Source organism: Cucumis melo, chromosome 12 (genome assembly GCF_025177605.1).
Source record: "Cucumis melo cultivar AY chromosome 12, USDA_Cmelo_AY_1.0, whole genome shotgun sequence".
Lineage (NCBI taxonomy): Eukaryota > Viridiplantae > Streptophyta > Magnoliopsida > Cucurbitales > Cucurbitaceae > Cucumis > Cucumis melo.
This window is the reverse complement of record NC_066868.1, coordinates 27,680,061-27,705,897: the sequence shown is the minus strand read 5'-3', so window position 1 is coordinate 27,705,897 and position 25,837 is coordinate 27,680,061. Positions and strand designations below refer to the sequence as shown.

Here is a 25,837-nt window from a genome sequence, read left to right as displayed (position 1 = left end):
TTAATTAATTTCGATAAAAAAGTAATCTAAAAAATTATTTATTGAAAATATATGTACGAGAAGAATCTGTTGCGTGGTTGAATATGGAAGAAAAATGATCTAATAATATTGTTAATTGAACTAATTTGATGTTGGTATTGCTGCTTAATATATATATATATATCAATCCAAATAATTTTTTGTTAATGGAAGCATTCCAACCACGTGGCACGAAAGAGAAGATTACACGTGGAAAATCGATATCCAACAACCTTCCCTCTCCATCATACATTTCCATGGTGCGGGCCTCTGCAATTCTCTCCTTCATCGGATTCATCCCTAACCATCGCCATTCTTCACTCTCCACACCCTCACTAACTCTCTTCTAGCTATGGAGGTCACTTCTTTCTGTAGCAGCAGCACCAGAGCAGCTTCCTTCATCTACTCATATCCTTCCACAACCACTTCAAGAAGAAAACGCCCTCTTCATCTTCATTCCATGGCTGCCGAGAAACCTCCCCCTTCCGCCTCTAAAACCGTCGGCTCCAAGAAGGTCAGTTCTTCTATTTCCCTTTTTCTCTTCCCTATCAATTTCTCCAATTCAAACTCTGAACACCCGGCATTGTACTGTAGATCAACACAACGGTGTTCCCTCTCGGCGAGAAAGGCCCGAGGAGTAGCATCTCGCTATCGACTTCACCGCCGATTAAGCTACTGACGAGGGTGGAGCAATTGAAGTTACTAAGCAAGGCGGAGAAGGCTGGGTTGCTATCTGCGGCGGAGAAGGCCGGGTTGTCTTTGTCTTCGATTGAGAAATTAGGGCTTCTCTCGAAGGCTGAGGAATTGGGGGTTTTATCGGCAGCGACAGATCCAGGAACTCCCGGTGCGTTGCTGAGTTTAAGCTTAGGGCTGTTGTTATTAGGGCCGTCGTGTGTGTATTTGGTGCCGGAAGATAGTGTTTGGGAAATCGTGTTGCAGGTGGCGGTGGCTCTGGTCTCCATCGTCGGCGGTTCCGCGGCTTTTGCCGCGTCGAATTTGGTCTCAAATTTGCAAAGATCGAATTGAAATTCAGTGTTGGAATTTGTTAATGGCAGCCATGGTAGTTGTAGTTATCACTATCAGCTTTCCTTCTCCTTCCATGTCGTCGTTTTGTATGCTGTAACTATTGAATTTCATCATTTCCCGGCGAGTTAAAATGGCGATATGTGAACGGCAAATTTTATGCTCTCAATACTATACCAATGCAGATTCAAATTTAATTGTTGAAGCATTGCATTATATATAATAACAACGTTATATATTATATTCAATCTTAATACTACCCAATAATTACACATTTATTTTTTAGAAAAAAAACAAATTTTATTCTATTTTCATAGAATATACAGTCGAGTTTATGTCACAAGACAAGATCAAATACTCCAAAATATACATTTTTTTCATCATCAACAATAATCAATACGACATTTCACCATATAGATAAAAAGTTTAATTTTCGTGTTCGTAATTGTTATATTAAAAGAAACAATAAGACTTCAAAAGCTTTGGAATTTTATACATTTTTTTTCTCTTTTTTAAAAAGTTATGTAATTTATCTTTAATCTTATGTAATTTGTTTTTTAAAAAATAAGAATTTTATACATATTTTGTTGTATAATATTGGTTATGTTGAAACTCAATAAAAAATAATTATAAACTCTTCTAACAAAAATTATAAAATTACTCGATAAAAAATTAGAAATTCATTTCACAAATTTGTTGGATAACTTTAAGCATTTCGTTGTTGTTTCGTCGGAAGAAATTTGGGTTTGTCCGCTGAACTTCGCTGTCGATCACCATGGCCAAAGCTGCTTCTTCTTTATTGCAAACCCTAAGGCGCTACATTAAGAAACCTTGGGAGATCACTGGGCCGTGTGCAGATCCAGAGTACAGATCAGCGGTTCCGAGCGCCTTGGAGTACAGGGTCGTTTGCCCCGCCACCATTAAGGAGAAAGCTATTATCCCTACATCCAATCCCGAAACCGTATTTGACATTAAGTATTATACTCGCGACCAGCGTCGCAATCGCCCTCCAATTCGACGCACCATCCTCAAGAAACCCGACGTCGAGAAGATGATGAAGGAGACCAAATTCGACCCTGCTGATTTCCCTAAAGTTTATCTCACTGCCGCGATTGAGGAGGATATGAATGCCCGTGGAGGTGGTTATCAGAAGTAGAAAGGTGAGTCCTTTTTTGTTTTTATTTTTGGGCTCCTTCAACTTTGGATTTAGGTTTTTTGTTAGAGAACCACTGGTTATGAATCGGATACTAAAGGCATTGTAGGATACGAAGTTGAATCTATCAATACCACATTCATTATATTGCTGTTCTGTTTTTGGCCATAGTCTGCCTCATCTTCTTTGCACAATTCAGTAACTCGTCAGTTGTGTAAGCTATGAGTTTCTCAATTATGTTTCAGATGGCATTTGTCATTTACAGATGGTAGGATAGCTGAATACCTTGCCCCTTTATGGATGGTGGGTGCGAGGGCTAGACCAATTTCTGGTTCTTAATACAAGTAGAACCTTAACGAGCTAGGAAGTGCTTTTAGCCTCGAGGGTTTTTTTTCCACTAAATCTTTCAGGATTTGGCTTCCATTCCGTGGATAATATTTGAAGATGTCATATGATTTAGACAAATTGGATTTGATTTAACTACTACTAGAGTTGTATGTTATGCATTTCTTGAAGTGCTCCGTATAGGTGAAATTCACCATCTTGGCTGCTCAAATCAAATGTGTTTATCCAGTTTCATCCCTATCCCTAGTTATGGTTACTGACCCTTTGGCAATTTCTTTGTATCATTTTTGCTCTTAGATATTTAACCATACCTAAAGTATACGCCATAAGACTACGTGCTACTAATATAGGGTATAAGGTACATGGGAAGAAATACTATGTTTTTTGGTTCTCTACCGGAAAAGTAGTAATAATCATTCCTTTTTGAAAAGAAGAAAGAGATGTTGATGGAAGAAAAAGTGAAAAATTCAGGTTGAAGAAGTAGTAGCCTTTCTTAAGTAATTGGGATGTTCACAGTAATAGAAATTCTGTGTGGACGCACTGTTTCCTGTTCTGTATAGACATTTATCTATTTATTCTCAGGCAGGCTGCGTTGTTTATTGATGGCTGCGTATTAGTTTCAGCTTCAATCCCCATGCATTTTATTGGACAGCATTCAACTTCAATCGTTCTTGTTGAGCCAAATATTAATTTTGGGGGTGGGAGGATGGGGGGAAGAGAACAACTAGCTCTCATAAGATACAGTGGCTGTTCTGGGTCACCCAGTTCCATATGAAGTTTAGAACATTAGTCTGCTGGTGATGGTTGTGTTCATTTTCGGAAAATGGCACTTCTTGTTTATGAAGGACAACCTGATATCAATATAATATTTCATTAAGAACATAATTGCGACCTTGTGAATTAATTTTATGATGTAGAATGAATTCTATTTAGTAATAATATTTCTTGCAACGATGGTATATGCAGGCTTTCTGATACAATTAAGTTTTCCTTCTTTCATCAGGTTTGGTGGGTTCTTAAAATTTTTTCATGATCTGCTTGCTGCATTCTGGATTATTTCCTTTTGTTACTCTTGTCTTCTGCTCGATTTTCATTGCTGCTATTCTATAACATTGTAATCCTAAGAATTTTCCTAGTTAATCATTGTCAACATTGGTAGCAAATTCCTGTAAATGACCATTAACTTTGGAATGTTTATCAGGTTCTTTGCGCCCTGGGCGATGTTCTCTTCAGCTTGTATTCTTCAACTCTGCTTCTCTTTCAATGTTAACCTGAGATTGGGTTATTTAGGTATAGAAGTTTGTATGCCTAGCCTATACATTAATACAAGACATGGGATTTGGCATCAATAAAGTACATCTCCTTCTGAACTCCTCAATTTTTTGTTTCTTTTGTAATGTTATGTGCTTGTATTACAACCATTTGCAACAGTACTCTTGCTTTTCCATTGCTCCTGAATTTTACGACATTTTGCTTGCATATCGTTATTGCTATCCTCAGCTTTGTGTTATCTGTCTTTGACTTCAGCTGGGATCTTAATGCCATTGACATATGAATAAAGAAGTGGGAATGTACCTTGTCTTCAAATTTTCTTTCCCTTTGTCCAAGTTTAAACGATGATCTTTATTTGCAATCTTGGGGTCACTTGTACAGTCCCTTCTGGTTGCAATTTTTCTCGACCTAAGCAAAATTTTATCTGGTAATCTGTACTCTATACGGATGGAGCAGCTCGTTCATTTGGAACAAAAGATTAGTTGCTATCCATTTTTTACAAAGGTTTGATATCCCTCTTGGTAACCATTTTGTTTTTTTTAGCTTTGAAAATCATGCTCGTATCCTCAAACTTTGTTTCTTATTATGGTTTTCATCTTTGCTAAACCAAATATTTAAAACTTTAGCAAACTTTCAGAAACATAAACATGTTTTTTAAACAACTTATTGAATGCCACTACATGGAAGTAGTGTTTATACATTTAATTTTTAAAAATAAAAATAGGTAGGTGACTAATCATTTAAATGTTTCATTCACTAAAAATAGAGCATAATTTTTGAATTAGGAAAGTAAAACAAGCAGTTCACACTATTTTCATGGATTATTTGACACGTCGTAAAATGATTTATTAAATATTTATTATGTGGACTTTACCTTATTAAAGGTAGTATAAATTTTTGTCTATATTATCGTAGTACCAGACATTTTCATGGAAAAACAAATCACCTCAATAAGCCTATGCCAAAGTAATTGGTCTTCGTCTAACCACAAAGCATGTCTATTGCCACACAATTCACCTTTGAAACAAAGCCATTTCACTCTACAGTCTCTCTTCTCAAATTACTCTAAATTTTCCTACCCTATATTTTTTTCCATATTTTAGGCTCCTACTCTACACTCCTTTAGGGAACCCTAATTAACAAAGCTTTTAATACTCTTTCTGACTTTTAACCATCAAATCAATGCAACAAAATAAATACCCATTATCAATAGTTCTTAATATTAAACAATCTTCTCTATCAATTCTTCCTTTTCCATTTGGCATTACAAAATCCTTCACTTTGCTACAAAAAATATATTCTCTCTCTTCTCTGAAATGGGATTGTTGAAATCTTGAAACCCATTTGATTGAAAGAAAAAAGATCATATTTTTGGATCATTCTATAAGCTCTGTTTTGAAGTTAAAAAAAACAATAATATGATCTCAAAGTTAAAGGAAGACGGTGCTCATGATGAAGCAAAGCAAATGGAGGGGAAAAGGAAGAAAGCAAGAACATGTTCAAGACAAGGGCAATTCCTAAGAGGCAATCCAAGAATTTTTAGGGTTTCACCATTTTTTGGAGGTAAAGATAGGCACAGCAAAGTTTGTACAATAAAAGGGTTAAGAGATAGAAGGATTAGGCTTTCAATTCCAACAGCAATTCAACTCTATGATTTGCAAAACAAACTTGGTTTAAGCCAACCCAGCAAAGTCATCGATTGGCTTATTGATGTCACAAGGTTTGAAATTGATAAGCTCCCACCTCTCCATTTTCCAAAAGATTTTGACCCAAATGCTTCAATTCTTCATCATTCTGATATTGGAGGAGATGCTGCTTTGATGAAGGCCAAAAATGAAGAAACTGATCAGACACTTTTGGTTCAAACCAATGACATTAATGGAGACTCTTCCCATTTTGAACCTCCAAGCTTTCCATTCCCATTCATGTATCAGACTAATTCATCTCCATTTTCCTTCTGACCGTCGACGACTCCATCAGAATTTTCTTCTCACCTTCCCCAACGGCAGAAAATAAAGGTGTGTTTTGATACGACTTTTAGAAAGATGAAAATTTTGTTTGAATTATAAATTACTATCCGATTGTGTCTTTCTAATTTTCGAACTTTTATAAATTTGTAACTAATTGGTACTTTAACTAACGTTTAACAATTGAAAAGTTGAAGAACTAGTTGATATTTTTAAAAATTGAAGGGACAAAAAATATAACGGATAACGTAGTGTATGATTGTCATAAGGTGTTCACAATCCTACTTATTAATCTAGCAAGTTGTAACTTTAAAAATACTATATAATTTAGCCCCCGGCGAGGATCGAACTCGCGACCTTTCGCTTACGAAGCGAACGCACTACCACTATGCTACGGAGGCAGTTTTTGATAAAGCAAATATTTTTTTTTATTATGTTAATTTTCTATGATAATAAGCACTTTCATGTATGAGAATATTCTTCTGAAATGTAAATGAGCATTGTTTTTTAAAAACAAATAAAGCTAACATAGAAGGGTTATTTTAACCTATATGACCTAATATGATATACTTCATATTCTTAACGTCATTGAATGTTGATCTTGTTAGAATTGATTCAGTGTTACCTAATGAATGGATGAAAATTTAGAGAAGAAACAAAGTCGTATAAAAGGGAAAAAAAATGTCAAAGGCAGTTGAAGCTTTTCCCTCTTTGATAGACACTTTTCCTCCCCTAAATTTCTTTTGATTTTCCAGATGTTATCATACAATGGAAGACAAAATTCAACATTATTAAACAATAGAGACTAAAGTTAGAAAACGCCCAAATAATTTGGATTCTGGGAATAAGACATAAACAGTCTTTGATTGGTAAAATATGGAACTTTCTCACTTCAAATAGATAAGCAGAAACAAGTTGTTTGATTGGTACAATCAAGTGCTGCAATTATCACATGAATTTTGTGGCTATGAGCAGAACCAATTTTTTGAATCATTCACTGTTTTCAAATATTCATCTTAGTGTTTATGGCCGTAGAAAGTATGAGATGCTTTATACAATTATTTAGTTGGGTAAGAAACGAAGGAAGTGAAAAAAGAATATCAGATGCATACATATTTTGATTCATAACAAGAATATGTTCATGGTTTGAAAAACTTGTAAACCATCTTTACAACACTTAACGATTAGTCACAATGCTTCAGAGCGTTATATATATTATAGGAAAAAAATATGAGAGTTTCATCACTATGAAAGGGTAAAATCAGATAGAGGTAGAGAATGTTAAAAGAAGAAACTATCAAGTAAACAACTGTCTTCGTCTGCCTGACTTGGCGCGTAAATGAGCAGCCTCGACATATACGATTTCATCGACTAAGTCTTTGAAGACCAATCTTTCAATATCTAAGACAACGTTGGAGACATCACCATAGAAATCAGTCCAACTTCCAGATCTTTGCATCATGTCTTCCTTTAAGATACTATCCAAACTATCATCCTCGTCGGGTTTCTTTGTTTGAAGCTGTTGTATTTCGGAACATAGCTCCTTCAGAAGCTTTTGAGCACTAAGAGTTTTAGTTGCTAGTTTTTTGGATGTTGTCCAAGGCTCAGGTATTGCAGCAACAACAGACAATTCTCTAGCAAGAATCTCGTTGACGGCATCAAAAATGAGTTTGCGATGAGATTTCTCTTGGTTTAGTTTTGAATCTGCAACTTTCAAAGAGCTGCAGTCGTCCTTTCTTAGCAAACTGCTTGTCTTGGTTTGCTCCAAAACGAAGAACAACTCGGGGTTGATTGGATGACCAGATGGATGGAGTTGAAACGTCGCTAGACCTGAGCCAAGGTCCCGGAGTAAGAGGCCAGAAGCTAACAATATTTCGGATATGTATCTGTTATCTGGATCAGTATTCTCACATAATGATGCAATGTAATCTGTTTTTGCTTCATCATAGTGAGAGTTCAGACGCCTGAGCTTCTGAACCAAGTTGTCAATGTTTTGCAGTTTCTTGCGGTTAATTTCCGTGCTAAGACCAGGCTCCACACTGTTTTCTGTGGCACTCCATTGGTATTCACCACAATCTCCAGAGCCTAAAGTCCTATTGCCTGAAATGTAAACATCAAACAGTATAAGAATCAATCAAATTGATAAAGAAGAGGGATAGTTGTACTACAATGATTAAATTATGAAATATTCCAATTGAATCAGAAAAGGTTTTTTGCTTTAGGGGACAGATTTGATCACCTTTAAGGGCCTTTGCTATCTGCTTAACAGGAGATGGAGAAGTTTCGTCATCCCTATATATAGAAGCATCAAGAATGGAGACCGGACTAGGGTGTTCAGGAGCAGGAGTAGCAAGTTCTGCCTGCAAGCCACAAAATGAAAACCTCATATTTGAGTTCTGAAGCAATCTAATAGATGTGTAGATTAGTTGCTGTAAATGCGGAGGAAAAAGAAAGGTCATTTACATTTTCCAGTGAACGAGAATCTGAGTACTTTGAAGTCTTCATTTGTAAACCATGGCTGCCATTAATGTCAGTAGGAAGTTCGCTGCTGGTGACTTCAATATCTGTCTTTGAGTCCAAGGATAAATTACTGTCAGACATTTGAGATATGTCATCCCCCTGGTTGCTCAAAGTTCTTGACTCATTGCTTACTTCACTCAATTGGTCATCCATTTGGGAGACATGGGATGGTTTCACTCTCGATTTCCCAACAGAAGGACCAGATTCAGTTCCTTGTCTGTTAGATTTCCATCTGGTTTTGTTTGTGTCAGATGGAGGAGTTGGTGGTCGAGATCGTTTGTCTTGCTCAGTCTTCTTCTGTTGCACTCTTGGGCTCACAGACCCTGTGGTTTTTATTGAGCTTACTGCGTTTTCCTTAGGTAAATGTTGAGGCTTAGAAGAAGTATGGGTTTGTCTAACATTTCTAGCATTATCTTTCTTTTTGGTGGAATTTGCACCAGAGTCCCTGTGACTATTTTCCGGAGATGTATCTTTAACTACTCGGCTACCACTGGGACTCTTTTTACCCTGTGAGGGTTTCTGAAGCTTTGGGAGACCAGGAAGGCCGTCGATTTGAATAACCGATGAAGCTGGGATTCCAGATTTTTCTACAAGTTTTGCTGGTTTCATGATCACAATTGGAGATTCCCCACACCTGGAAGAATCGGGCCTGCTAGTTGTTGCAGCCTTTTGGGTTTTCTTCCGACTTTGTTCACTGGTCAGCCTAGAATTAACACTAGCGCTCTCCCGTTTCGGTTCATAGTCTCTTTGAGTTGCAGTGTTGGAAGGTTCCTCCTCCTTCCTAGTATCCAAGAGCCCCTTTGATTGCATGGCGTCAAGGATCTGTTTTAGTGCTCTAAGATCTTTCCCTGATTGTTTAAACTCCAAGTCTTCCAATCTTTTCTCAATTTCACTATAAACAGAAGGCAAGGGGTTAGATGATCCAGCTAACCCTTTTGAATGCTTCAGAGCAGATTTATCAAAGCCTCGAGTTCCATCTGGCTGCCTCCATGGTGCAACTTCCACAGGAAATTTCGAATTTGGTATAGGTTTCATAACAAAATCAGGATTCTTCCATCTTGGTGAAGTTGGGCCTTTCAACGTGTTCCGAGGAGAGTCAGTTCTAATTGGCCTGATAAAGTTTGCACCATCCAGTGAGCTAACAAAGGGGTCACCTTTAGCCTGAGCGTCACTAGCCAAGGGGGAACCTGGAAGTGCTTCCAATCCCATTAACTTTGCCACAACACTAGGAGGATGCTTTCGAGATCCTGATGGCCGCGGTGGATCAGAAGAATTTTCACTAGAGCAATCGCTACTGTGCAAGTTCTTTAAATTCCTAGTTGTATTTGACACAGATTTGGAACCCTGAATTGAACTTTCCCGGCTGTCCAATGAGAGCCTTGGAAAGTCTTTAAATTTTGGAGCTGACCGAATGGTATCTCGCGATTCAAAGGATAATCGATTAACCTCTCTCCCATCATAAGAAAATCGAGGAGCATCTCTAGAGAATGATTGCAAATATCCATCTTTTACTTCGTGAGACGGTCGATCGTGTTCTACAACTTCATTATAATACCATGGTGCATCTCGAAGTTTAGCAAGAACCAGAAGAGACTCCTTTAAATCAACAGGCATCTTCTGTTTCCAATCCGTATCAACCTTTGAAGCCCCATCTGCGGATTGGGATAGCTGTACAGGCCTTGGAGAGTCTCTATGCTTCATAGAACGACTCAGTGGTTCCTCACTAGTAGATGTCTTAACTGATAACGTTCTGGCTTCCCTATACATAGAATCCTTCACAACATCTCGAAGATCAAGATGTTGTCTCCCAACACGAGGAGAGGTATTTGACTGGTTCACTATAGAATCCCTTGAGGGCGTTCTTGATAAAAGTATCTGATCGAACGAGGACGCTTGCGACGGAGCTGTTTTGTTGTAATCACTGGAGGATAAGGAAGACGAGCAAGAAGAGAAGGAAGCTCTCGATGATTCTTTATTAAACCTTTGTTTCTCATTGAAACTCTCATTTAGGGACATGTCCTGCAAGAACAAGATTTATAGTTTAAGATCCAGGAAGAACTCAAAATTGCCGTACACAACTTAAATGCTTAACGTAATTACAATGTTGTAAACTACTCGGCTTAAAAAATGGCAAAGGGTAATTAGAAGACTTACAGTTGCCTGAAAGACATTGTACTCTTTTCCGGCGCTGCCAATATTTAGATGAGAAGTGCCTGTAGAAGACGAGATTGAAAATAAATTGGCACGTTATCAATTTGCATACTCCTGGATTTTAATATATATAAGAAACCAAGCTTTCATTGAGAAAGATAAAAAGATACCTAAGAGGATAAAAAAAACTAGTCCAACAACAAAAAGATCTAAATGAAATTCTATCCAGAAGAATGATGCCGAGCTCATAATTATATAAAGTCCGATTGACAAACACACACAAAAAGGAGCTAAATTTAATGCCTCGCAAAACTTCTCACTAAAACTTTCCACCCCTCTAAAGATTTTACTATTTCTCCCAAGCCGGATGCCCCACAAATGACAAAAAACAAGACTGCCAAGGGATTTATAAACAATAACCAATTAAAGATTGTGAAACTCGTTTGAAGTGGATCGAAACAGAAGCAATCTATCCGAAGTTCAATAAAACATGCTCAAAGGATTGTCATTCGATTCGCCACACAATTATGAAGAGCATGACATGTTTCCTTTTTGCTCCACAGAACACCAATTACAGAGGTATTCATAAGACAGTGCAGTTAACAATTTAGGCAACAGAAGAGAGAGCCATAAAGAAACACAAATTTCAATTCTGTTTCTCTATCCCCAAAGGAAAATGAAAACGAACATTTCAAGATAAGGAATAAAGTGGCGTCTTCAATTCTTAGAAGAAGTATTAAAGTGATCAAAACATCAAAAACTATTAGGAAGCTTACAATTTTGTGGCAGAAAGACAATAAGCCAAAGAAAAGTCAGATAGCAATACCAGGAGGAAGCCGCTTGTGCCTCATATGTCTTCCACTGAGTACATGCTGACGATCAAACAACTGCAAGATCCCAGTCATGCATCCTATTTGCTTCTGTAGATCTGGATTTTCATCAGCTAAAGAATGCAGAAGCTTTGCAGCCATCTTCAGGGTCTTCTCTTTCACAAGAAACTATGTAGCTTTCCTCAGCTCAGTCATAGAAAGAACCACATACCAAAACAAAAACCCCAAATCTTAGGCTATTTCAACAATCACTAATGCAATGGATATTTTAACCAGTTATCTTCCAGCCCCACCTCAAAGACCCTTTTTATCAGAAGAAAGACAAACACCTTTCTTCAAAAGGAATTAATTCTTATTCCTCATATTCCGCTGAGTGCTATATGGTCCAAAAGCCAAAAGATAAGGATAAAGAACTTCCAAAGCCCATGCCCTTTGAATTACAGCATCTCCTAAGAGATTCTCCACTCCAATGAAATTGCTTCTTGGGTTATATGTACAAAACCCAATTACGGATTCAGAAAACAGTGCAATTAACAGCTTGAGATCACAAACATCAGCTCACAATGTAAAATCGCAAACACACAAAAAAAAAAAAAAAAAAAAATCACCGCCAAATTCCAAAATGCCCTTCTGGGTTCCTTAAAATTTTTCCAAATCTTGATTCCTTGCAGCAACAAAGAAAAATCCACAACAAGAAGGAGCTAAAGGGTCAGGGTCAACCACGAATGGCAAAGGAAGAAACAGAAACACAAAGCTGAAAACTTTCTGCAGATTTAGTAACAGATGTGAAAAAACTATGTTCCAAGAACAAATGTAAGTACTTGGTTGCCACTAGTAACTTAGAAAATGGAGCTAAACAAACCCAATTGGGGGTAGCAAGAAAAGAGCTGCCCCTTTTTTTCTTGGGATTTTTTAGAGGAGCAAAATGAAAGAGGAGGAAAAGAGAGAGAGAATGTGGGTCAGATGTTCTTTCAGCTCCCTATCTCACAAATCCATGTGAGATGGGTATGTGAGTGGGTCAAGAGCTGTCTACATGTGCATGTGAACTTGTCAGTACTCTCTTCTCTACGGAGAGAAACAGGGAAGGATTTTTACTTACCAAAGAGAGATGGGGAAAATTGAAGAACTCCATTAGATAGAAATGGAGGAAAATTACCCACAAACTCCACTGAATTGAATCCTCTTACCTTAGTCAAACTCTCGCTTTCATGTTTCAAGCAGCTTCTTCCCCGAAATGGCCGCAGCTGATAATTAAAACAACATGACTTCCAATCTCAACTTTAGTCCTTATAATAAATTTGAGAACTTGGGGTAGGGCTAGCTTTTAATTTCCTAGTTGATTTCTTATCAAGATTCAACCTTTTTGAAATTTTGGAGTGTTCAGTGAATTTATATTCTATGGGTTTATTTCTAAAATTAACATTCCGATTATATTTTAAATTCGATTAATAATACGTGCACGAATTCTAACCTTCTTTCATTAAATTTTTTGTTTTCACAAATTTGTCTTTTTCTCTTTCAAATCAGTGATTTTTGACGGCTTACAAAATTAGTTCAATGTCGAAACATATGAAATCGTGATGAGAAACAAAAAACTATAAACATGTAATTAAAAAAATATATGAATTTAAAATAATTGATTATTTATATAGATTAAGAATATGGCAATATGTGAAAAGTAAATTAGTCTATGGTTTTGATTTCTATACCTTTCTTTATAGCAAGTTGCATAATTTTTAGTATTATAATGATAGGAGATCAATTAGGTAGTAATTGAGAATCAAAAGAGTAGTTCAATGATTGTAAAATTGATTTATTCCAACCAAACCAATGCATAATATATATTCAATTTAGATGTTAAAAGCTTCCTTTGTATTATTATATACACCCATTTTATATTTATAAATTAATTAATTAATTAATTAAAATGTATAGTTCAATTTAGCATAACTTTTAATTACCAACGTTTGGATACTCACTTCATTCACATATTTTTAGAAAAAAACTAAATAGATTACATTTAAAACATTTTTAAGATCGGATTGAATATTGATTTCTACGAAAGTATGACTTTGTAGGCTCTTTGTTATATAAATAAAGAAAAAATGTCTAACATCCTAAAAACGCTAACCAATGAAAACATTCCTCAATATTAATAATTTAATTACTTCTTAAAAAATTCAAAAAGGAATAATTAGAGAGGTTTTGTAGTTATGATTAGAAAAGAAATGTAAATTGTTAGGGGACACATCATGACATGGGTGCCATAATCTCACCACAACATGAAAAAGTCTTTGGTCATTTTCAATTTGCTTTCATTTCACATTATTCAATTCTAATTTAATTTAATTTAATTTAATTTAATTTAAACCATGACATCTTTATTTTTTTAAAAAAGAAAAAAGACTATATATATATACACACACACACACATTCATTAAAATATATAATTCATCAATCATTACCAAACCTTAGGGTTATTTTCCAATTAGATTTAAAATAAAAAAGAGAAAGGAAATTACCTTCCAAAGTATTTTAAAAAAAAACAATAATAGTAAAAAACTATATATTTATAATAAATCGATTTGTCCTTGAATGCAATATTATTGTCCAATTAAGTAATAACAAAAACAATTTATATAGTATTCATGTAAATTAAAAGTCAACTTGACACCAAAATGTCCCGTAGTCGTAATTTGATGATGTAAATATGAATGTAAACTAAGAAAGTTCTTGTAAGCTCGTTTATTTTTTTGTTGGGTGTCTAGAATATTCGTGTGAAATGACAATATTGTTAGTGAAAACAAAATTAGGTTGATATATATTTTAAATAATTAGCGCAAAATGAAGTAATGGCAAAAGGGTTGACATGTATACTTAACAAAAATATATAGTGACCCTACATGACATCCCAAAAGAAAGAGGATGAAAAGAAGGCTTTTTGCATGGCATGTGGTATGCCTTACAAAGATTAGGGCATCACCAACTAACCAATCAATATCAATTCTAAACCATGTTCCATGGAGCAAACAAATACTACTAATTGATGCATTAATATTATTCTTTTTAAACTATGATAGTAGTTGCAATTATACGCTCTCAAACTTTTTATTATAAAAATTGAGTCATCATACTTATACAAACGTGTTCAAATAACGATCGTAGAAATTGTAACAATTGTATTTGTTTGAGGGTTCAATATTTATCATTTAGAGATCCAATTTCTACGAATTATTATAAGTTCGAATATTCAATTTTTTTATAATTAAAGTTTGATGATGTAATTACAGCTACCACGATGAGGGTTGATTTTTGCGATTTTATTTATTTATTTATATATGATGACTTTTTCAAAGCTCTCTCTCTTTCAATCCTCAACCAATAATATAGTTTATCGTCTTCAAACATCATTTGGTTCATGCCCCTCAATGAGTGGAAGAATTATATAGCCCAACAATGGTGGGGTTTTCAACCCTACAAACTCTAATATATATTTGTATATACAACTTAAAGAAAACATATACAAATCAATAATGATTTCATCTTCATGATATGAGAGAGAGAGAGAGAGAGAGAGAATTTTTTTTTTAAAATTCTATATAAGATGGGTATTGTATGCAATTGAGTGAACATGGACCAAACCATTTGGGTGGCTTAAGGTGCATGGTACCACCATAAAGTATACCCTAATAATTTGAATATCATAATTTTTCCAATGAAAAATTCCACTCTTTTAAGTATATATATTGTTAAGAGGAAAAAAATAAAAAGTTTTAATCATTGTTCATGTGTATCGAATAATGTTAATTAAAGTACAACATTCTTGTATATATTAGGTATGACGATCAATGATTTAAAAATTGTGTTGTTAATTTTGAAAACGAACAAAAAAAAATTCAAATAGTTACAATTTCACTTTTGAAATTTGAATTTTGTTTTAATTTTGGTCTTTTTGTTTCACGAGTAAAAATGTAACACTTTGTAATTAACGAATCAATGCAATCGAAAACTAAACCCTAAAACCTAACGATATCATAACGACATGTTTCCTTTAAAATTACGATATATATCCGTTGGTATCTAGAAAAATTAAGTTAACGAGAAAGCATTTGACCCCCCTCCTTAATTTCTTCCATAAAATTTATTATTTGAGACAAAAAGTTTAATAGAGAATAGTGTCTAAATTAGAAGAAAAAGAAAAACCCTCTCTTTGTTGTCTTCTGACTATAAAGAGAAGTTCATATCCACTTTGTTGCATTAAGGGAAGTTCAACATTAATTTAGGTCACACTATAAAGGCAATATTTAGAGGGTGGAGGTTGCACCATTATTCTAGGCTATCCCTAATGCTAAATGCCATCAAAAACTTTATGTCCTTTTCCATTTTTTTAAGTTGACTTTTATGAAGTTCTTACAGCTAGTTTTTTTAGTTTCACTTAATTCAACGTAACACGATAACCATGTACGATTGAGAATTCAAATATCTAACATCATGTTAGTCGAACTTGGTTAACCGTGGCGAAAATTAGTATTATATAAGTGAAAGTTAACATTAAATAAAAAAAATGGAAATCGAGGAAGAGGGTTGAGTTGGCAAGGAGAGGATGTTGGGAGTTGGTTTTGCCAGGGCATAAGAATCCAACAGCATCTTTTGTTGCACATGATATGAATCAAACATATATACTTTGTTACCATAGTATGCTTGCAAGTTTCTTTGAGAAAATAATTGAGAAATAGAGAAATATCATATAATATCTTCTCTATATCGATTGAGTTAATTAACTTGATCGATGTGAAGATAATTCAACTGGAGTGATCGATTATATACAAACCTAGCCAATAGAAACGTAAATTTAATGACCCATTTTGAATGATTTTGAAGGGATTGGTTGGTGCATGTCCCTATTAAACTTGTGAGGGGTTTGCTCAAAGTTTAAGTGTTTGGATGTGTGGTTGGCTTAGAAAAGGGAAAAGCTGCTCATAACTCTAAACATAATGTCAACTACCTCAACATTATTATTACTTTGAAGGGTTGAGAGCGGCACTTTTGGGATCTCAAACTTCACTTTTCTTAATCTCAACCACTGCTACATTTTCTTTTATAAATTTCGAGGGTGATCTTTGTAGTTTGTTTGACGATACTTTCTTTTTTATATATATTATATTGTTGGCGTGTGAATTTTGTACTCATTTGTTATCTCTAGCCACTTCTCATGACATGATCTCACTTTTCGAGTTGACTTGGATGAAAGGATCCTCACACTAATGTGATGGTCGAGCCTATTACATTCTAATGCTTAAATTAGTATAGGGAACCGTACTGTCAAAGCTTTTCTTTGGAGATTACTTACTCTTTGGTGCTATTTCTAATGTTCTTTTCTCTAACCTACATGTAGTAATGCATGTGCAATTGCTTTATAGTCACACGCTCAACCGGCTAGTCCAAAACCTGAGGTTAGGTTTCTTAGGCTTGGGCCCGCTAGTAGATAAGACGAGCTTTGAACCTTGTTTTAGACGATCCTATATATATTTTGAAGTTGTTTTTAAAGAAAAAAACAAATAAATTTGGATTTTGACAGGGGGGAGGAGATTAAATGTAGTGACATATTTTTCAAACTATTCATAAATGATGTTCATGAAGGTTGTCATAGAGATATAGGGTATTAAAGGAAACACAACATTGGAGCATTAAAAGAGGTTGGTGGGATTGAAAAGTTAAAAAAGAAAGAAGAAAAAAAGAAGAAAGAAAACTCCCATAACTAAATTCCTGTCTTATTGGACTTTCTTTCCCAAACACTTTCTCACTCTTTTATTTTCTTTATAATTGGATGAAAAATATGAATTCACCTTTAATTATAAGAAAAAAGCTATTTTATTTATATGGCTACTAATTAATAAGTAGGCTATAAAAATTTCAACCATATGGGATATTATAAAATTCTTATGAATAGTCCCTATTAGAATTATTTGCTTTTATTGTTGGTTGAAAGTGGCTTTCAAAACTTTAAAGAAGAACTTAATAGAGACTAGATTGATTTAATCATATGTTAATAGTTGAGTAAATGTAAACACTATGGTTTTTTTAGATAAGATAAAGATGGTATTTTCACCAAAATATGTGTGATGATATCCATTGTTCTTCATGATAGATCATGTTTATACTTTAAATATTCAAAAACTAAATAATAGAACCACCAATTTTATTATGGACATATTAATTATTATACAACAAATTATTATTATTATTTGCCTCATTGGTTGATATCGAATCAGTACATAATTGTCTATTATTGAAACAATACATTATTCTTAAAAAAAAAAAAAAAAAAAAAAAACTACCACATGACACTATCCATTTATTATAAAAAATCCCTCAGTGTTCTTTAACCTATCATAGTAATAAATTGCAAATTTAGTACCAAAAATTTAGAAAAATTCAGAATTTAATTGCAACTAAATTCAAATTATAAATCATAGATATCAAATTCTAATGTTCTTCAAATTGCAGAAAATAGACAAAATGTTAGATAAAAAGTTGACCATCTAAATAACGTTTTTTCAACCTTGATACAAGAAAGCGATCTAGCCATATTATCACAACATTCTAGATCATCAATATGTTTATTTTTTCATCCAACATTCTAAAGAATATCCACTACAAGATTAGTTTCAAAATGTTTACAAAAGATCAAAGGGTGATATTGTAACTTCGGTTAGATAAAAATTTCTAAAACAAAGCTTTATTGTAATTTAGCCTTAGCAATAATCCATCATGAGAGAGACAACCCAAGAGAGATTATTGGAAGAGACAAGGATTGTAGAAGTGAAAAAAACAGAGCATATAACATTTTTCATTCATTCATGTTTGCTTAACCAAAGAAGATTTATAGATCAAGAAAAACTAAGGTTAGAAATTGATCCCTTAATGCATCAAAAACCTTTCAACATCAGGAGAGGAACTAACATGTAAAACTTTTTTCATTCATACAAGAAGATATACCAAAAAGATGCATGAAAATGCCTCTCAAGTTTACCTTTTCAGTTCCATTGGAAATAATTGCTATTCTCCTGATCGTTTTTTCGCTCAACAAAATATATGATCCGTCTATAAAATTTCCAAGACGCGTTCTTTTCTGTAATGGGACGTTGGCCAAACCGATTCTGCTCAACATATTTTTGAACATTTTCTGCCATCGATAAACCTTCCAGAAAAACCCGAAGATCGCCTCCCGGTCCTAACATGAATCATTAATCGTAAGAGATGACTGGCAGTAGTATAGTTTAACAAAAATATGCCAGGAATCGTGCAGCAGCAGTAAGATAGAATACGAAATGGGAATATATTTGAAATTTTGGAAGTATCAGAATGAAAGTTTGTGTAGAAGATGGCTTGCTAGAAAGTCAGGGTCTAAGATGTGAACTATGGATAAAAGAGCATTGTATCACTATTTTATAGCTTAGGAGCAGTTAGTTACCTAACGACGTATCGTCAGTATCCCTAAACCGATATGTTACAGGAAATATTGCAGTGTTTGCCTACACAATAACAAGCACCCGAAAACGAAGAATGCCTTGTTAGCATTAGATTGGAGTGCAGAGAAGTACACATCCTTATTCAGAAAACGAAACAAGGAACTAACCGGATTGCATAATGCCTTGTGTGGGGAATCATCCAACAGTAGGGTGTTTGATGCATTGAACTCTCGTGGCTTGAGGTATTTCCACAGTTTTTTTATTTCCTTTAAGACTAAAGGCTTGTGCTTGTTCTCTACAGTAGAGAACGTGGTATCGGTACAGTGTGATTGATCCTGTATAGAGCAGTGTTAGAGAACCAAAAAGAAAAGGCCTGATATCAATGATTTAGCAGAAGACATTACTTTTGGATGATTGCACACTCATATGAAATGGATTAGGGAACTGAATGATCAATGTTTTCCCAAAACCTGCATGACCCTCTTTAATCAATATTTATGATAGATAGATTCAGAGAAATAGTTTTAATAAATTGTCTCGTGCCAAATATAAATGAACTAATATGAGTTAAAGACTTGTAGAAAAATTGCTGGCCACTAAACTACAGAGTTGAATGTACTGATGCCAGCCGACAAGAAAATATCGTGCATGACATTGGCAAGAGCTAAATGGTGTCAGACTGAGATATAACCAAATCAGAAACTATGCAGTATCAAATGACATTATTTGGTTCAATTTGTTTCAAATACTCCCAAGTCCAAAATATTGAAGCATAATGGCAAAGGCATCAACAGTCTTTTGAAACTTAAGCATCAGATGTAAAAAATGTCTGAACGTAATATAAAAACTATGAAATTATGACACACGAAATGAAAAAAAAAAAAAAAGGAACAAAGTGATATATGACCTTCATAGTAGTCAAAAAGTGTCATGAATGTAATATCCTATAAGTTTCTTTATGACCCAAATATTATAAAATTAGACGAGTTTTCCCATGAGATTAGTTGAGGTGCATGTAAGCTGGATTAGACACTCACAAAAATCAGAGTAAAGAAAAGGGAGGAAGGGCTTTATCTAAGAAATTGTATAAATATTTAGATATCTCCTTCTCTTTATATTGAAAAAAGACTCCTCTCCGTATGTTCGAGACAGGCTTAGAGGTTGCTCGCGTCACTTGATATCGGATGCCTAAGCACACGTTTTAAACCCATGAACATACTTGAGGGAATCATTCTATCAATGGATATTCTAGCCAACTAGATAGAAAAGAGGCCTAGAAAATTTTACAAAAGAAGAAATGCCTATTAACCTTTTAGAAGCACCACAGGTTCCATACCTTTCAGCATTAGCCCAGAGTCAGAAGCTTCATGTGAAATAATTTTGAATCAATGTACAATAATAAGCACATTATTTTTTTGGAATGGAGACAAGCACATCATTTACATTTCATATTTCAAGAAAGAACGAAAACTATGATATGATTGATTCAAAATCCACACCACCCCCAGGTTCATATATGCATACATTCATATATAATTATATAAATATACTTTTAAAAGAAACTGCCAAACATTATTTGGATGTTCTGATATATGATACTAGGGGTAGAAAAGAAATAGAAAGAGGACCATAGGCTTACCCAGCAAAATAGTAATTTTTCTCTATAGTCTCCCATTAGAAAATCTATCACCATGTCCACATTTCTCCTGAAAAATTGTTAGACACACTCAGAAAAAAATCATATGAAAAAGTAGGCTATCTTAGTAAAATGACGAAGTGACACAATAAACAAAATGATTTGCAATTCACAAACAGACAAAGAAGGAAAAGTAAAGTGTAAAAATAGATTAAGTTTTCAATTGAACATTACCGAGTTCTTGACGACCAAACACCCACCTCGAATCTTTCAAAACAAAACTTAATAAAATCATCACAAAATGGCCTCTTGAACACTGCAGAGAGAAACGAGGCAATTCACTATTGAAGTTTTAAAGGAAAATGAAAAGTAAAGGAATGTAATTGTCAATCATTACCTGCTTTTTGTCTTATTATAATGTCTGGCTTATATCCAGGAGGAACATAACAAATAAAATCTGCAAGCAATCCATTTACATCGAGAACAAGAAGCTTTTTCCTTGTAGATCCAATTGAATCTCCTTTCTCTGAAGTATCCAAAACCAGCGATGGAATTTTCTCTTCAGCCATAGCATTAACACCACTGCTTGTCTCACCAGAGGCTGTGAAACATACAACTTCCTCCTTGGCAGTTTCAGCATTTTCCAGTGCAGGAGGCACGCAGGAAGGAGTTGACATAATCAGTTCCTTGCTCGTTGAAGCTTCATCATCATGCTCACCAACTGAACAGAAAACAGAAGCTTCCTCCACAGGGCCTTCCACAATCTTTTCCGAAGCATTATTACCAAATGTGTCACTTATTTGCTCTACATCTAAACTTTTCAAAGAACCATCCCCCTCGTATTCCTGCTCATTACATGGCAAAGGATAAACAGGGTCAGAGAGTTTTTCTCTAGAATGAACATCCTTCCTCACATCTATCATCTCCTTGCTCAGTTCTTGGGCGACAGAGTCGATGTTTCCTTGATCAGATACCTCATGATCTCTCAAACCACCTGGATCTTCAGAGACCCCCCCAGAGTCTTCTTTGTAAGCATTCATAGAATTTGGCTCTTGCATTTCAACACTACACCCAGCAACATTCTGTTTTACAACTGCTGCATTCAGGATAAGATTATCAGAACCATCAATATTTTCATGCTCTGTATCCGTATCCCTTGACAATTTTTGGTCATCATTATGCTCGTTTTCATGAACATTCCCTTCTGAATTACATATCTCTGGAAGAGTTTTTCCTGTTTCAGATTCCAACTTCGAGCACATAATTAATGTGGCATCTGGAGAAGGATCGTTTTCAAACAGAATTTTATCCAATGAAGATGCAAATTCAAAACCAGAACAAACACTACCCGTATTGTTTCCTTCAGAAGCATCATCAAACTGTTCTTGCTTTCTCTTTTTCATTTTATGCTCCAACCCTTCGGTTGTATCACATTCTGAAATATCCATGACCAATATTTCCAGATATTTTGCAGAAATCCCACTCTATATCCTCATAAATTCAAAAGGCCAAGTTCTCTGAGAACTCTTCAAGTATTTCCTTGAAGGAATTTTCTCCTACCTGATGTATATATAAAATAATACGGTCATCAAAATCAAAATATCTATCTCATTTCTATGCCTAATCATAGATATCTATCACTGAGAAGCCCTATAGCCTAACTTCTCTGGATCTTTGTTCCTTTAAAACCCAGCACAGGGTCATTAAAAATAAAAAGTTTCAAAGCACAGCAGCTTACAAAGACATTATTTGTTACTTCAGAACTACAACAAAGCCATTAATACATGTAATCGGCATATACCAGAAAAAGAAAGACAATAAAAGATCAAGGAGCTGATTCTAAACTATTTCGGCAAATAGCAAGATAAAGGTTAATCTAGAAGTTACTTACAAACCCAATTGCAAAATTCCCTTTCTAAAACTTAGAATGTCCCATTTCAGATAGATTCACCCTCTTATTGTCCTCAAAACATCACAAACCAAGTGCCAACGAGCTCAGACGCAGTCAAATCGAAGTCAAAATCAACAACAGTGACAATTAAACGAGCAAAACTCAGATAAGTCTGACCAGTCATGGGCAAAGATAGTCTTCCAAATGAGCATCAACAAGCAGGGCAAGTCAAACCCATCTCAAAACAAAGAAAACCCATTTGAACTCCCATCAGCACTTGACCCAATAATGAAAGAAATTAGCATCGGAATTAGGTAAAAGCAAGAGAGAGACAAAGAGACTTAACAGATCGAACATGGGATCAGAGGAACGAGCAATGAACTGTAACTGTTGGCAGGACAAAATAGAAGAGTGTGGCATTGAATGTCGTTGGATGGCAGCTCAAAATTTCTCTCCTTTTGTTGGATGTAGCGCCGTCGTTCTTCTCGGGGGCAGCCCATTTGCGAATCGGCGGCTCACTGACCATCAATCTTCTCCTCTGATTTTTTTTCTTTTTTCCTTTTTCTTCCTTTTTTTTCATTATCAAATATATAATATGCTTCTCATAACCTTTGTATCTCCGATAGAGTGACGATTTAACCGATAAAGTTTATATTTTTATATTATTATCTACATATACATTTTACTTGTATTCAACATTAAAATTTATTATCTACATATCTCAGTAAGAGAAGATAAGAACAAATTGGTCAAAATGAATATAGTTTATATTGTTATTTAGATATGTCAGTGAAGAAAATATATGTGATTCGAATCTTCCAAACCATTGTACTAAAACGAATCGAAAAGAATGCAAAAGGAATAGTCGTTGAATATATGAGTAAACAATGGATAAAACAGTTATATTGCATATATTGAAAGTGAAAATGTCTACAATAAATTTTAAACATTTGTTTTAGGATTTTTCAAGAATATTACATTATACATATGGACATTTCACAAAGAATGATATCCATAAATAGTAAGTAACACAGTTTCTATAGTATCTAAAATCAAAAGAGTAGCCGATAAACAACTTTTCAACGTTTTTTTATACAAAACTTGTATACTCTATAAGTGAGTTATGAACTTTTACAAATATATTAATTTATAATTCTCATTATGTGTCGTTCGGAAAAACTCTATACGAAACTTATAATTATATCAATTAGACTCAAGTTCGCTTTGATACTTGTCTAAGTATTTATTCTAATCGTCCATTTCATAAAAATTAAAATTTAAAGAAGCCTACTTAATCATAATAAAAAGTCTAATTTAATTTGTTCATCCAAAAAATTTAGTATTTAAACTAGAAATTTAATTATAAAAATCACTGATTACCCCTATAACTATAGATCTAGGAAATATCAAACACCATCTCATCAAATTATGTAATTAAATACTTAAAAGATTAGTAATTCATCTCATGAATAAAGAAAATAAGATGTCAAATCAACTGTTGTCCACTCTCGGCTTATCCAGTCTAAAATTTAATCCCAGTAGTGAATGAGCTTCTCTGTGTTTCCAAACAGGTTCTAATAATGGTCCCTTATTTACATTTGCTTTTGTCACATTTTGCATCTAATACAAATTTGAATACAAAAAGGTGAACACACATGGAATAGAAATTTCAAGGAAATAGTATGCTGTATTAATGTGATTCATGTGGATATAGAGATCTGCCAAATTGTCCCTCAATGGATTGCCATTAGGCAGTGTGACATATGGTAACTAACTATCATAGTGTCAAATCAACAAATCATGTATGTAATGAAATGTAAATGTATTAAACCGATTGAAAGATCTTTCGTAGAGTGAGAGGGTTAAGAAAGAAGTTGGTGAGTATTATTGCATCAAACACAGTTTCGAGTACGAAAGTTCTTCCGATATTCAGAGAAGGGCACGGATGGAGGTTGGAAATGCAATACCCCACAAGTGGATAGATCTTGAAATTTGGTTGTCATTCTGCAGAGAACATACAAATTTTATGAATTTACCTAACAGGAGGAGGTCAGCTATATGTGACAGAGAAGAGAATTCAACATGGAGTTGGATAGAAAAGTTTAGTAAACATCGTACCTCTAGTAGGCCTCAACATGTCCATTCCAATGATAAAACTGCTATGTAATGAAACCAACAAGGACTCTTTCAGGATTTTTCATAGTGAACTGTGAATCTTTGTGCTGTTTAGAGTTGTGCATACTAGTAAGATGGCAAGAACAGGTCTAAAGAATTACATACTGAGAGTCAAATTTGGGAAGAAGAATATATGAAGCAATATGACAGAATTTACGGCTCCACTCGTGCCCTAAGTGATCACCAATGATGATTCAAGTTCTAATAAGTGTGTTGATGTTCGAAAGTGAAGGTGATCAGTAAAATGTATGTAAGGTTAAAGGAACAAAGTCCCGTATCCAATCAAATAAGAACTTTCCCCAATAATCAACTCTGTTTATCAGATGCCAAGCATCCTCCCCGGTGTTAAAAGGATTGTAACCAGTTTTATTGTATTCAATACTAAAAGATTCACCAAGCCGATTCAAATGTAGAAGGTTATGAAACTATTTTGATATGTTATATGATATAACTTAAAGTAACCCATGATAACAGCAAGCAGTAAGAGTCTATATGCCATGGAGACACCTAAAATATAATGCTAGTGTCCTATGAAACATCATGATGTTATCCCTACAATTCTAAAAATCAGGCTCCAAAAATTTCAAGAACTCCCAATATCAAATAATAACCGTCTGTGTTCTAATATTTACACAAAACCCATATAATATTTAGTGAAACTGCGCTGATTGGGTACAAAGAAATTGAAGTGGCTGAACTGATTTAACCAAGTTAGAATTTTCACAATTTCCTCATGCCATTTCCAGTATCAGCATAACAATTATTCTTCGTTTGCAAACTTCAACAGGATAATACAATTGGGAAAATCCGAATGCACCATGGAGAAATGAAATTCTGGCCACAAAAGGACTTCACGTTCTTCAGGTATGAATTCGTTTATACATGCAAGGAGTTAAATTGTTCTGATAAAACAGCCAAAGTTGGAAAAAGAATAAACACATTACCTGCCTCCCCATTGATGATCAAAAGCTAGTTTCAACTCAGACCCAATTTGTTTTAGACCCTTCCTGAAAAGGGTATTTGAAGTATTGAAGATGAATCGCTTTCCGGCCGCCGGAACTGAGAAAAACCCATAAATTTTCTCGGCAAAACTTGGTGAACGGGAGTGATCCTGAAGAGGGCGAGTGAGGAATGAGGGAAAGAGGTGACTTTATGGGTTCTCACTGGTGTGGCAAAAGAAGCGTAATTCTTACAATGTCGAGAGTTGGAGTAGGAAAGGAATTCGAAAGCCTTGATGCAAGGTTGCGAGAAAGAGAAAAGAGCTTGTTCATGTTTTCCTTGATTATGCGTTTAGTCTCCAAAATTTGCTGTCTTCTTGTAGTTTTTTCTTTTCTTGAAGAAAATTATAGGCTTAAATAATGTGTAACAAATCCTCAAAAAAATT

General features: G+C 34.6%; 5 protein-coding genes, 1 long non-coding RNA gene and 1 other non-coding gene across 10 annotated transcripts; 3 read left to right on the top strand and 4 right to left on the bottom strand.

Annotated features, from left to right (window-relative positions):
* The first annotated feature begins 165 nt into the window (after positions 1–165).
* LOC103492437 (uncharacterized) lies at positions 166–1,238 on the top strand. Its single transcript, XM_008452852.3, has 2 exons — positions 166–532; positions 613–1,238. Exons 1-2 carry the CDS (start codon positions 371–373, stop codon positions 1,042–1,044), a joined length of 594 nt encoding a protein of 197 aa, XP_008451074.1. The 5' UTR covers positions 166–370; the 3' UTR covers positions 1,045–1,238.
* A 560-nt stretch (positions 1,239–1,798) lies between these two features.
* On the top strand, positions 1,799–4,018 carry LOC103492624 (uncharacterized; the record flags this gene model as incomplete). Its single annotated transcript, XM_051080244.1, has 2 exons — positions 1,799–2,201; positions 3,741–4,018. A coding segment is annotated over one exon (399 nt), but the record flags the coding sequence as incomplete, so codon positions are not given.
* A 1,211-nt stretch (positions 4,019–5,229) lies between these two features.
* On the top strand, positions 5,230–5,772 carry LOC103488791 (transcription factor TCP5). Its single transcript, XM_008447690.1, has one exon. It carries the CDS (start codon positions 5,230–5,232, stop codon positions 5,770–5,772), a length of 543 nt encoding a protein of 180 aa, XP_008445912.1.
* Positions 5,773–6,107: 335 nt separating this feature from the next.
* On the bottom strand, positions 6,108–6,179 carry TRNAT-CGU (transfer RNA threonine (anticodon CGU)). The gene has a single exon. It is a non-coding gene; the product is annotated as a tRNA-Thr (tRNA).
* Positions 6,180–6,865: 686 nt separating this feature from the next.
* On the bottom strand, positions 6,866–12,522 carry LOC103492749 (protein LONGIFOLIA 1-like). The gene is made up of 5 exons (XM_008453291.3): positions 11,276–12,522; positions 10,453–10,511; positions 8,242–10,317; positions 8,018–8,138; positions 6,866–7,878 (listed from the first exon to the last, which is right to left on the bottom strand). Exons 1-5 carry the CDS (start codon positions 11,418–11,420, stop codon positions 7,076–7,078), a joined length of 3,204 nt encoding a protein of 1,067 aa, XP_008451513.1. The 5' UTR covers positions 11,421–12,522; the 3' UTR covers positions 6,866–7,075.
* A 5,580-nt stretch (positions 12,523–18,102) lies between these two features.
* Positions 18,103–22,848, bottom strand: LOC103492827 (uncharacterized). 2 transcript variants are annotated; one of them, XM_008453538.3, is made up of 7 exons: positions 22,279–22,848; positions 20,785–21,947; positions 20,622–20,703; positions 20,391–20,457; positions 18,919–19,086; positions 18,754–18,814; positions 18,103–18,513 (listed from the first exon to the last, which is right to left on the bottom strand). In XM_008453538.3, exons 2-7 carry the CDS (start codon positions 21,833–21,835, stop codon positions 18,317–18,319), a joined length of 1,626 nt encoding a protein of 541 aa, XP_008451760.1. In that variant the 5' UTR covers positions 21,836–21,947; positions 22,279–22,848; the 3' UTR covers positions 18,103–18,316. The 2 variants fall into 2 exon arrangements, with proteins under 2 accessions (XP_008451760.1, XP_050936200.1); XM_051080243.1 differs by having other exon boundaries at positions 22,625–22,848.
* A 1,091-nt stretch (positions 22,849–23,939) lies between these two features.
* LOC103493003 (uncharacterized) lies at positions 23,940–25,804 on the bottom strand. Of its 3 annotated transcripts, none has more exons than XR_538381.3 (3): positions 25,398–25,804; positions 24,397–24,519; positions 23,940–24,282 (listed from the first exon to the last, which is right to left on the bottom strand). It is a non-coding gene; the product is annotated as an uncharacterized LOC103493003 (long non-coding RNA). The 3 variants fall into 3 exon arrangements; XR_538385.3 differs by having other exon boundaries at positions 24,397–24,500; XR_007816014.1 differs by having other exon boundaries at positions 24,397–24,434; positions 25,398–25,802.
* Between the last annotated feature and the right edge of the window lie 33 nt (positions 25,805–25,837).